This window comes from Canis lupus, chromosome 7, assembly GCF_003254725.2.
Source record: "Canis lupus dingo isolate Sandy chromosome 7, ASM325472v2, whole genome shotgun sequence".
NCBI lineage: Eukaryota > Metazoa > Chordata > Mammalia > Carnivora > Canidae > Canis > Canis lupus.
The window spans coordinates 23,798,464-23,810,972 of NC_064249.1; the positions used below are offsets into that span (position 1 = coordinate 23,798,464).

At 42.7% G+C, this 12,509-nt stretch overlaps 1 protein-coding gene across 1 annotated transcript in view; it reads left to right on the forward strand.

Moving 5' to 3' along the window:
* The window catches only part of TNR (tenascin R), a 403,980-nt gene that overhangs the window by 363,728 nt on the left and 27,743 nt on the right, over nt 1-12,509 (forward strand). Inside the window, 6 exon segments of the mRNA XM_025430226.3 lie at nt 744-863; nt 1,787-1,933; nt 4,529-4,648; nt 7,520-7,663; nt 8,360-8,490; nt 9,400-9,532. Of these exon segments, the coding sequence (XP_025286011.3) occupies nt 744-863; nt 1,787-1,933; nt 4,529-4,648; nt 7,520-7,663; nt 8,360-8,490; nt 9,400-9,532 (795 nt within the window).

Genomic DNA, 12,509 nt, shown 5'->3' on the forward strand with positions numbered 1-12,509 from the left:
TGTGGTTGATTTGTATATTTTTTGGAAAACACAGGCACTCTGAGATGTACTGGATCATTCTTTCCTCATCATTCTCAAATACAATCCCAGATATGAGTGTTCATGTGGGTGAGGACATGTGTATTTGGGTCATTTCCTACATACTAACTAGAACTCACAAACTGGATAAGTGGATGAAGCACACAGCTGGTTTTGGCCCTGTGACCCCCCAGTAGTCAAAGAATAAAACACCTGGTACAGATGAAATACAATTTAGGAAAGTGGATTTGTTCTGGACTTGTGCTCTAAAATCCATCTAGACTCAATAGGCAGTTTTTCCAAATTGAACTATAGGTGGCTGCTAAAAAATAAGAGAAACAGAGTTGAGTTTGTCCAAGAGAAGTTGCTTCAGAGAAAATGACCATATTATTTACTCTCAGTTCAAAACAAAACATATGAACTTAAAGGGTAAGTTCCCAACTGGCTTTCACGTAGGTAATGGTTGCTGCACAGCAAGCACAGAGCTTGCCAACTTGACTACATGTTGTTAAAATATTCCCCATGAACATGGCTTTAGTTAATACCTATGAGATTTCATGTGAAACTTCAGCCTGACCATGGCTTTAAGGAAAAAGATCGAGCACAAAGATCTTGTCTGTCTCTGGCACACCATTAGCTCTTGGTCCATATGAAACCGAAGATAGGAATTGCTTTTTCACACTGTGCTTTCTGTATTTTTCCCACAACTACCTGGGTCCTTGTAGGAATTGATCCTCCCAAAGACATCACAATTAGCAATGTGACGAAGGACTCAGTTATGGTCTCCTGGAGCCCTCCTGTTGCACCTTTTGATTACTACCGAGTATCATATCGGCCAACACAAGGTAACAAAGTTATCTGATTTATCACAAATGGATGGGATTTGGAGCTAGGTGAAGATTGCTATGGGAGAACTACATGTCCCAGAGGATATCACCCCCTACCTGCATTCTCCTCCTCTCTGTGGCATGTTCCATCACAACTGAAAGTGGGTTGAGGAGAAGCAGCCAAGAAATCTTGAACTCACCAACTCCTCTGACAAAAGGCTTGACTATATTCACCCAGAAAGCAGGCCCTCCATCTGCAGAGTGAACCATGGTAAGCTATGGTCACTTTATCTAGGCAGTATAGTGAGAAACAAAGAACCCTAAGTAATTCTATCAGGATCCAGAGTCACATTCACTTTTCTGAGAGAGAAGTCCAACACTGGAATCCTGGGGAATGCCTAAAGACTCAGCTGAGACACACGGAGCCTTAGAGGGAGCCACAGTGATGGTGGTCCTATTTCTGCCACTCCAGCCAAGTTATGAGTCAGAAAACGTTGGCCCAGACCTCCCCTGAATCCTGCCAGTTCATGCTGGTACATGTCACATTGTTAAGAAAGTAGAGGGCCTGCCCACTTCCTAAGGGGCCAGTGGGATAGTTTTCCAGACTACCCTGTCTCTGGGCTTCATGGACCACTCTCTGCAGCCATGATCTCTAAACTGCCTTAAGAAAACTGGCTTGTAAGAAAACCACCTAACCACCTTTTTTCTTTGCTCCAAGGAACCTATAAAATGAGGGGGTGGGACCAGTATGCAAGGCCTCATCAAGCTCCAACATTCCCAGTCTGTGAACCATTTCTCTTCCTTCCCTACTGAGTGCTGGGCCTTGAACCCATCTCTGCTTCATGACAAAGTGCTACCAGAAGCTTCTATGTAGACTGTACCATGAGCTGTGTTGATGAAGGATCCACCAAACTTTAACAGTGGCTTCTGCTCTTCCTTAGTTGGACGACTGGATAGTTCAGTGGTGCCCAACACAGTGACGGAATTCACCATCACCAAACTGTATCCAGCCACTGAGTATGAAATCAGTCTCAACAGTGTGCGGGGCAGGGAGGAGAGTGAGCGCATCTGTACCCTCATTCACACAGGTAGGCATGTCTCCGTGTCATGAGCCAAGTCAGGACCCTGGCTGAGGATCTGCAACAGACAAAAGAAGCAAACAGTGGAGTTGCTCTGGCTAGTACAGAGGACACTGGTTCTGGGCTCAGAAGCTCCCTTCCTGGGTGCTCCTCTGACTCACTGTGTCATGCAAAGCCTCTTAACGATTTCTCTCCCCTCTGGTATTCCTCTCTAATACCGGTTGTTTAGAGAGTAGCCCTCTTCTAAGAGTCTTACTGGTTTAGGTGGAAAATGTTCATGGAATTTTCAATAGGAAAGGTGACCTTTCAAAGACACATTATGGAAGTGAATTCTGAACAGACATCTAAATCATCTCACCTAATTTTTTAAAAAGACTTAGCCAAGTAAATATTACCTCAGAAAAGGAAAAGGAAAAGGTTATTCCAGTAATAACCCTTGGGGTCATGAAATTCCTCATCATGGTCAGAAGCCACCAAGTGGTTGCATTTGCTCTTTCTTGCTTTATGCTCAAAAGATGGAGGCCTTCCTTTGGAAAAGGAGCCCCTTGGATACACCTGAGAACAGAGCTCCTGCAGCAGCTCCACTGCTTCTCCTGCTCTGGCCCCTCAGTCAGCCCACCACGCAGAGCTAGGAAAGATTAGTTATAGAAGTCACCAGAGGGGGCATCCAAAGTTTTCTGTCCCCAGACTCCAGACCTAACCTCCCAATTAAGCTATCATTCCCATAGCACATGGGAAGGATCCAGCTTGCCTCATTAGGAGAAGAACACCCAGATTTCTTGAGGCTGCTTAATTTCCTCAGAGAATAGCATTTCTTGAATGAGGGAAAGGTAACTTGGAGTTCCTCATTGTTTTTGTAGATGCTCTCATAGGCCCAGAAACATCTTTAAAGTAATAGCCCAAGAAACATGCCTTCAGAATGTTTCAAAATCTAAAAAGGTTATTCTTCCAAAAAAAAAAAACAACAAAAAAAAACCACCACAGAATATTTTTCATCTTCCCTAGTTTCCTTCCAGGCCTGTAACTACACATAACCCAGTCATGTTTTGGTCCAATCTTTCCTTTCCATCACATTACCTGTGACCATTAGGAAATCAAGAAATATTGACTCAAAGTGATGCCCAGTGTGTCAAAAGAAGTCCCCCTCTCACTTAACTGAAAGTCTCAGAAATTCATGGTAAAGATATTAGATGGTTTTCTCTTTGAGGGCAATAAAATGGGTTTCAAGAGCCTCCTACCCCTAAGGTAAAAGAAATCAGCAACTTAGGTTAAAAAAAAAAGAAACTCATTCCTTGGGTTCTTGGTTATAAACAGCAAGTATCTGTAAAGCAGATATTCAGCAGTGCACCAACCCAAACCACCCCGTTCGGGTTCAGACAAAGCTATTGTGGCAACTCCCAATAAACAGATTGCCGACAGAAATGTCTTCTTTTGTTGTTTTTTTAATGTGAGGTCTATGATTTTACAATTTGGGGAAATGAGTACTCCTTCAGGGTCTCATAGTCAATCTCTGAGAGATCATGCTAACTGTAGTCTCCCAAGACTTTTCTTCCTTGTCTCTTTTCATAAGGTTCCATTTGAAGAACTTGTTAAAGATACAGATTATGTATACAATTCAGATATTAAAATCTTAAAAATATTTCAGTTGTTGCTTCCAAATAAGGAACATAGGCAAGCAATAGAACCTGCAGTTAGAGAACAGGGCCCATTTGACAGCACATCTTGGTCCCCAAAGGTAAATTACATGACCCTTAGATTGAGTTGATTCCTCAAACTATTATAATAACATCAATTTCTAAAATAAATCCTAACTTTATAGAAGAGAAGCATAGTAGGAAACAAAGACATAGAGCATGGGCAAATAAAATAAGATGAGGAAGCTGGTCCCATAATGAACAAACTTTGTTCCCCCCAGTAGGCACTATTAGCCTTTAGCCTAGAAGAATCCTCTTGACCTTCTAGGCCACAAAAGGGATACCTGGGACTCAGTACAAAGGGAGCTTATGAATAGCAAAGCAAGAATGCACTCATCATATGTGGCTTCAGAGGCAATCTGAGTCCCATTCAGTCACTCTGTAATCACTTATTGAGAACTTTGAAAGTTCCAGGCACTGAGGATACTCTGACTTCATGGGTCTCCCACCACACTTCCTGAAGTTTGTTAACAGAAATCATTCCACAAGGCATGCTCCTTATATTCATGAAAGTACAAGGAGCCTGGGAAGCAAATTATCTCATTAACTAAAGAAATTTAACAATTCCTCTATGTTCTTAGTTTCTCCATCTAGGTTTAAATGTGTAAAACACAACAGCCATACCTTGGAATCCCGTGTAGCACATGACAGTGCTCTGCACATAAGTTAGTGAATGAATTAAAAGGAAGATCTGCGGCCAATAAGGAGAGAACTGCATACTGTGGAAAAGGAAGAAAGGGAGGAGGATGGGATCAGAAGGGAAGAAAGGAAAGAGGTCTCCACTCACTTCATTAGTTCATAGGGCACACAGCTGACGTGCATGATGGGTGAAACTATAGGAGATAGTTCACTGGGATTCCATCCTGTAGTATCTCCTACCTTTACCTGATATTCTCTGGTTCTGTTTCAGCCATGGACAACCCTGTGGATCTGACTGCTACCAACATTACTCCAACAGAAGCCCTGCTGCAATGGAAGGCACCAGTGGGTGAAGTGGAGAACTATGTCATTATTCTCACACACTTTGCAGGTGAACATCTACAGGTCTATGCATCAGGCAGGTGGGAATGGTGGGGCCTGGGGCTGAAGACTATTATGAAATTTGGAAAAAAAAAAAAAGGACATTTAATCAATTTGAGGAACATAGAAATTTTCCTGCTTTACTTTCACTGTAAAGCTCTCAAGATATCCCCAAACTCTGTAAACTATATCAACAATGGGAATTCAGAAAGCTCAATCTGAAAGGTGCAAGAAGGGCATGTAAACAAAAGCAAATACAAAAACTGAGAAATAGCACTTGGAAGATAAAATTCAAAACTGAGTTGAGAGTTGCCCCCAAATGCTATGGGCAAAAAAGCACAATTTTCTAGGTATTTATATAGTGAGAAAAACACTAAAGCACCATCCTTAGAACAAATAATACATGGTGACAAAGGATCCAGAGCAAGCAAACTCCTGTTGCTTTAGTCTTGTGTACCATATCCAACCCAAAATACTGAGCAAATATGAAATCTTGAGTTTCAATGTCTTACCATGCTTGTTCACCTTCTGCTATTTGAAATTGAATAGAGTACCCCAAGGCAAAATAGTGCTGAGTAATTCAAGTATCTAGGCCTAAGAAAATTATTTCCTTGCCTAAATTGTACATGTGATCACAGGATGTAATTGTGGATTACATTCAGGAATCTAGAGAACAAAGATACCAGAAGACAAAAGATAAGCAGATGTCTTAATTTTCAAAAATGACAGAGAAAGCCAATTTTGTAAGCTGCAAAGTAAACTGATTGTAAAAGCTTGGGAAAATAAAAACCAAAACAGACTATTAAATAAATTGGGAGGGATCCCTGGGTGGCGCAGCGGTTTGGCGCCTGCCTTTGGCCCAGGGCGCGATCCTGGAGACCCCGGATCGAATCCCACGTCAGGCTCCCGGTGCATGGAGCCTGCTTCTCCCTCTGCCTATGTCTCTGCCTCTCTCTCTCTCTCTCTCTGTGACTATCATAAATAAAATAAAAAAAAAAAAAAAAAATTAAATAAATTGGGAAAAGATACCAGTGTAGGTTCACTAAGAATTAGTTTTACCAAAACCACTTTATATCTTTTTTTTTTTTTTTATTGGCAAATCTGCTAGCACACTTGGATTTCAGCAAGGCATCAGAAAAACCTACTTATCACTTAGATGGAAAAATACATGATGGATCATATTTGGAATTGCACAGAATGGTAGCTGATTGAATAGCTCTCCTCAAGGAATGAATATCATGACTATGGATACATTATAACCCCTCTATTGCATGCACAATCCATTTCGACTCCTACTACCCCTCCTTGCATATGTCATGGGCCTGCATTTCTTAACTCTCACCATCATGCCTTCCCAAACCACCATGCATTTGCATGTGTTGTTTCTTCTACTGGGAAATTCTCTCCCCACTTGTCTGCCTAGACAAACCCATCTTCTAAGTCTTCGTTTCAACACTGTATCCTCTGTCAAATCCTCTGCAAAGCACATGGCTCCATCGTGGCAATAAGCGTCCATTCAAGAAAATTTTTGGAAGTCCTCCCAAGAGCCATACACCCAACAAGGCTGTAAGGATTAAAAGACAAAACACAGGTTCTTTTCTTCACAGAACTCACTTTTAGTGATGATGAGACCAGGACATTGTTACAACCCAATGTGAGCAGTGTCATGACATAAGCAATCACAAAACAGCTCCAGCCACATCCGAGAGATCACTCAATGGGGGTGAGGGTGTTGAGGGGAAGAAAGGAAGCAGATCTTAGATAAAGTGAGAGAAGGAGAATAGAAGAAAAGAAATTCTAAGACAAAAAGCAGCCTGAGTGCCTTTGTAGGATGTAAGAGAATGTGAGGATTTTTGAGGAACTGCCGTGGTTTGATATGGCCAGAGTAATGACTGCTGGCAAGATGTTGCAAATGAGGATATTCAAAAGATAGAGTCCTTATGTTTGCTCTTTCAAAGAGCTGGTTTGGATTTTTACTTGTTTGCATGCCTTCTATGTTTCTATGCACAAGAAACCTGAAACCTCAGACCCTACCTACTTGGGGAAATTGCCCAGTAAACTTTCTTAAATGCTAAATGATTCCAGAGTATTCTAAAGACACCAAGCTCTAAAGAGCTTGGCCCCGCTCTAGTGAACAGTTTTATTGACAACATGAATGGATACAGAGAAGACATGTGTACCACATTTGTATGTAAAACAAAGCTATTTAAGTCAGTGATATTGTAATAGCACTGTGTGGTGAGAGATGGCAGCTATGCTTGTGGTGAACATAGCATAATGTATGGAGAAGTTGAAGCACTATGTTATTCACCTGAAACTAATGTAACACTGTGTGTCAACTCTACTTAAGTAAAAAAAAAAAAAATTTAAACTGTGATTAATAGAATTCAAATATATTTTAATAAACTCAAACAGTGGTCCAAAACTCAATCAACAAGGCAAAATGCAGTAGAAATAAATGCAAAGCTCTGCCCATGGCTATAAAAAAAAATCAACAGTTTTAGAATTGCCACATACATGTCATGGTAATTGGGGATAAATTTTCTCAACCTAAAGGAGAAAGAACTTGATTAGGGGGTGTGGTGGGAGCCAAGAGCCATATAGACAGAAGATTCAGCTTATTCTTTTTAACCCTGGAGGCCCAAGTAGAAGTCAGGGAAAAAACAATTTAGCCTCTAAATAAGGACTATTTTCTCAATTACGATGCAAAATGAGATGAGAAGGGATGCTTGTGTGGAATACAATGCTAAGTTAATGACCTTTAAGATATTTTTTCCAAAATTCTCTAATATTGAATCTTTATGAAATGCCATTGGATTTGGTAAGCTTCCCCAGGTTCAATAGCCTTATTCAATTCTTATCTATGTTCTTCTGATTTCAGTTGCTGGGGAAACCATCCTGGTTGATGGAGGCAGTGAGGAATTCCAGCTTGTTGGCCTGCTTCCTAGCACCCACTATACTGTCAGCATGTATGCCGCCAGTGGGCCTCTCACCAGTGGTACCATCAGCACCAACTTCTCTACCCGTGAGTTCGTGGTTGGCTACATATCCAGCACCTGGATGCTTATGTGGATCCTAAAAATTACCAATCTCCATGTGGTTCCCTACATTATAGTGTATAGGCTTTGGACAGTGCAGCTATGAGCTGTTTGTATTTCAGTTGACTGCTGCCCAAAGGCCAGTGAAAGTGAGCTGCAGATCCCAGGCAACAGACACATTTCTGTTTCCTGCTCTCATCCTGGGCCTGGCTGACAGTAGTAGAACGAGACCAAGAGAGCCCAGTACTGGAAATGCATCTGGCCCAGAAAAATCTGATGCACATTACAGGGATTGATATCTGGGAGACAGTTGCTGGGTACAATCGTGGCCAGAACAGTAGACAAAGATTAGACGTGGGAATGAAGTAAGCTCAAGAGTAAACTCATAGACATGTAGATTTAACAAGGTCATGATTTCAGACAGAAGTCAAATTGGAAGATGTCACACCTATGTCCAGAAGCCCAGGTGAGAAAAGAGGGGAATAGTTGCAGGAATAATCATGACACTGACTCATTATCTTCTGACCCGGGAGCACCCTTTCTGCTCCTGTCCAAGCCAGACCTAGGGTCAGCATGTAAGCAGCCCAGAGACCACATAGGTGGGCAAAGAGATATATGTGCCTGGAATCAAACAGAGAGGAGCTGGAGAGGCAGGCACTCCTGGCATTTTCTCCTCTTTGTAGTCCTGGACCCTCCTGCAAACCTGACAGCCAGTGAAGTCACCAGACAAAGTGCCCTGATCTCCTGGCAGCCTCCCAGAGCAGAGATTGAAAACTACATCTTAACTTACAAATCCACTGATGGAAGCCGCAAGGTGAGATTTCTCTGTAAAGGAAATTTTTCTATCCAGCAACCCGAAGGGAGAAAACTGGGTTTGCCATGATGGATACATACACGCTATTGAGGAAAGAGCCTGAGTTTGCAAGCCAGAGACTTTGGTGCTAGTCCTGGCTCGTTACGACTCTCTTTACAAGTTGAAGCAAAACACGAAACCTCTCTGAGCCTTCGTTTCTGCTCTGGATAATGGGGGTGTCTACTTCTACAACCTCACTTGCTGGTGCTGGTGCTTTCAATATGATGATACAAAGCACATTGGAAACTTCCAAGCCTTTATAAATACATAGTTTTGGGGAAAAAATTTCACTAGCAGGGCCAAGCAAACATGAGCTGGATACCAAATTCAACAGTGTTTTATGCTTCTTGATAAGCATTATAAAGGCTACATCTGTATAGCCTGCAGTGAAGAGATGACAAATTTCTGTGTCATATGATCAGTTGAAACAGTACTTCTAGAGCACTGGTTGTCAAACTTCTGTTCACAATGAAATCCTTTTTTTAAAAAAGTGAAATCACATCCAGAAGCCAAATATACACAACAGATTTAAGCAGAGCTAGTCTGCTGGAGATGAAGTAGGGAGGCCTAGGATTTTGCCTCCCTGGGTCCTGAGGAATCTTGTACAGTCAGCAAATCACTGGGTTTGATAATTTACATGCCTATTTTTATGCCAACCTGCATCTGTGAGGTAGGAGCTGCTGAAATCTCACACGGGAGCTATCCTCTCTGTATATTGGCTTGGGTCTCTCCTTGGTGTGGAATGGAGAGAACACAGTGGCCATGGCAATACTGACTTAGCTGGCCGTGGGCTCTGGGATTCCCTTTCCAGCTCCTCCCAGTTGTGTGTTGGTCATTCCCTTCCACCTGCCTTCCTTGCTTGTTCCACAGGAGCTGATTGTGGATGCAGAGGACACGTGGATCCGATTGGAGGGCCTGTCTGAGAGCACAGATTACACAGTGCTCCTGCAGGCAGCGCAGGACACCGCCCGGAGCAGCCTCACCTCTGCCACCTTCACCACAGGTGAGAGACTCCACCCCTGTGATGCCTTCTTCCCTGTATGATGTCTGGCTCCTCAGCACCTTCTGCTGGAACTTGATCAGGGAGGAACCTACCAAGGAAGCTCAATTGCCTCTTCTGGTAAAGGAAAATAAAGGTTTCCTCCATTCCCCCTTTCCCCCTTCCAAGGCCCTGCCAGGAAACTTCTTACTACCAAGACAACCATAGGAACCAGCAGTACAAATCCCTGGTCCACCTGGATCCACTAAATGCACCAAGTAAAGACATCAGATTCCTGTTCAGATTTTCTATAAGTGTTTTCTAAGCAAGGTTCATGCTTCCCTCCTTCTTTCCATCCTCTGCTGCCTGTAATTAGAGAATCATTTCGTAAAAGTACCAAGAGTAAACCCTCCATATTAAGTCTAGGGTTCTTCTCCATACACAGAACAGTTTTGCATTCCTCTGGTCTCAGCTCAGTCCTTATAACAACTGGTGAAAAGGGCCTTATTATCTCCAATTCACAGATGATGAAACAGAGTGCACGGAAATCAAATGATTTACATGGCTAGTAAGTGGCTGGGTCAAACGAAAGCCAAGGTCTTCTATTTCTAAATCCAGCTGCGCCTCCTGCCTTCCTCCAATTAATCAGCAGAAAATACCTGAAAGTGCCCATAAGGGATAAGAGTGTCCTAATGTGCATAACAGGAAATAAACTAATAGCAGGCACTGTTCTGACTGCATTACATGTACTAATTCAATCCTCATGACAGCCTATGAACTATATTCTATGATCCCTACAGATGAGGAAATTGGGTCACCCAGAGGTGCAACTTACCCAAGACCCAATAGCTCTAAAGTCAGAGAACTGGGGTTTGACTTCAGTTGATCTGGTTGTGGGGACTGTATCTGTTAACAATCCTTTCTACCATGTCCCACGGTATCTCTCTATAGCCTGTAATGTGGGACTGCCCAGGCCAGACTTTGAACTGTCTTCCCACCCCACATTCTGGGGGTGTGGCTATGCACACGTGTGGAGCAAGTGTAAGCATATCTCTTATCCCTAGATGTATGTCTTCCTGCCACCTCAGAGTACTAGGGTGACCAGAATCCTACCCATACCCCAGAACCCATCCCCCCCCATCATGAGAGAAAGGTGATGGAACATTCCCCCATCCCTACCCGGGTGCCTCTCCTTGTAGACTTCTTCTAAATGGCAAAGCAGGACACTGGATCAAACGCACTAATGGTTCTTTAGGGTAGTGAGATTATGAATTAGTCCTCTTTTCCCTTCTTTTTTATATTTTCAATATCTTACAAAGCGTCTACAATGAGCAAATTAACTAGAAAAAAAATTTTTAATTAAAAAACAAAAATAAGCTTTGGTCACATAACCAAACATGAATCTAAGACCTGTCTTTACCAAGTGGAACTCGGAGGACACTTGATCCCTTAATGGGGCTGAAGTCAATTACGCTCATGCTCCATGCTCTTTCACAGAGTGGCTTATCTCAGTATCAAGAGTGGCTGCCCTCTCTTGTTCAAGCCCATCTCTGCATATTCACAAGTTAAAAGGTCCTCCGTGCCTCTTTTTCAAGCTACCCCCCAACAAAGACCCATGGATTGAAGCTTTTCACTGAATTAAGAATTTCTTCCCCATGAAAAGGACACAGATGAGGGAAACATAAACAGAGCTCCCAATTTGCATATTTATTAGGTCTAAAATAATCATTTCATCCTCCAAATGCATGGGTTTCAATGCTTGCTCAGTGTAGTATGAGCTTTCAATCCCCATCCTTGTAATGCCACAGCTAATGGGTGTGAGCTGTATGATAATATGCCTGAGGTTTCTGCGGTACCTTGCAGCTGTGCCTTGCTCCAGATCCACGTGGGCTATAAAAGTATGCCAGCTTCTGTGCCTACCACTGGCCTCTCTTACATGAAGCTGCCCCAGGGTGTGTAATAGTTTGGGTCTGGGATCCAAAATCCAGCTGGAGCCTCAGCAAGATCGAATAAGCAGAGGTAAACAATTCATGGAAATCTGGAGAGGAGGCCAGGGTAATGGCTTTGTTGGGTGAACAGTGCAGAGGGGCCATCAGGATGTATTTAGATCTTTGTTTCTTTGTTTTTATGAACTCCAATTGACACTGGGCTCCTGAGGCATGACCAATACCAACCCAAAAAGGAGAAAACTGAAGAGCCCACAATCCTGTATAATGAATGTAGTTACTGGCTGAGCTGCTCTATATAGTTTGGGGTAGCAGAGAAGGACTTGCCCCCACTACTGTGGTACATGGCAAAGATGTGTCCATGTTTGGAAATCTTTGCAGAGTTTTATTTTAAAGCTCAAATTTAAATTTAAGTCATGTATATGTATCACACCCTGCTGGCTTTGTCTTAGAGATTTATCAGAACCCACTGAAATGACCGGTTGCAGAATGAAGTTTGTGGACAGAGGTAATGCATATGAAAGTACCTTGCACAAAGCCTGACAGATAGCAAATATAATAAAGGTTGGTTTAATAGAATAGTTAAATCCCAGCTATAGAGCTCGGAAGAGGGGTTTCTGGTGAAACAAAGCTGTAGAAGGAGATTTTCAACATCTATCACAGGGAGGGGACTAGCAAAAGAGGTACTTCCTGCAGAGTCTAATACCCAAAGTCCCTCTAATTTGAGGTTCTCTCTGCCACCCCAAATGCAAATTTCCCCGAATAAATTACACTAAGCCTACACAGTTATTGGCATGTCAACATTAGTGAGTCTACACTGCCTGTGCCATGCCCCTCCCCCACTTTTCTACCCTGCCCTCCAACTCCCCTGCCAAAAGCTTATTTTATTAAGGAGAAAGAGAATACAAGAGTACCAGCTTCCTAAATGTGGGGATCAAGATGTTATCAATAAGGGAAAGATTGGGGTTTGCCTGATGGGTGGCTTGAGCCAGATGCCTTGAGGAGTCCAGGAGAAGGGGCCTCCAATGTACAGGGCAGGTGTTACTCATCCCAGG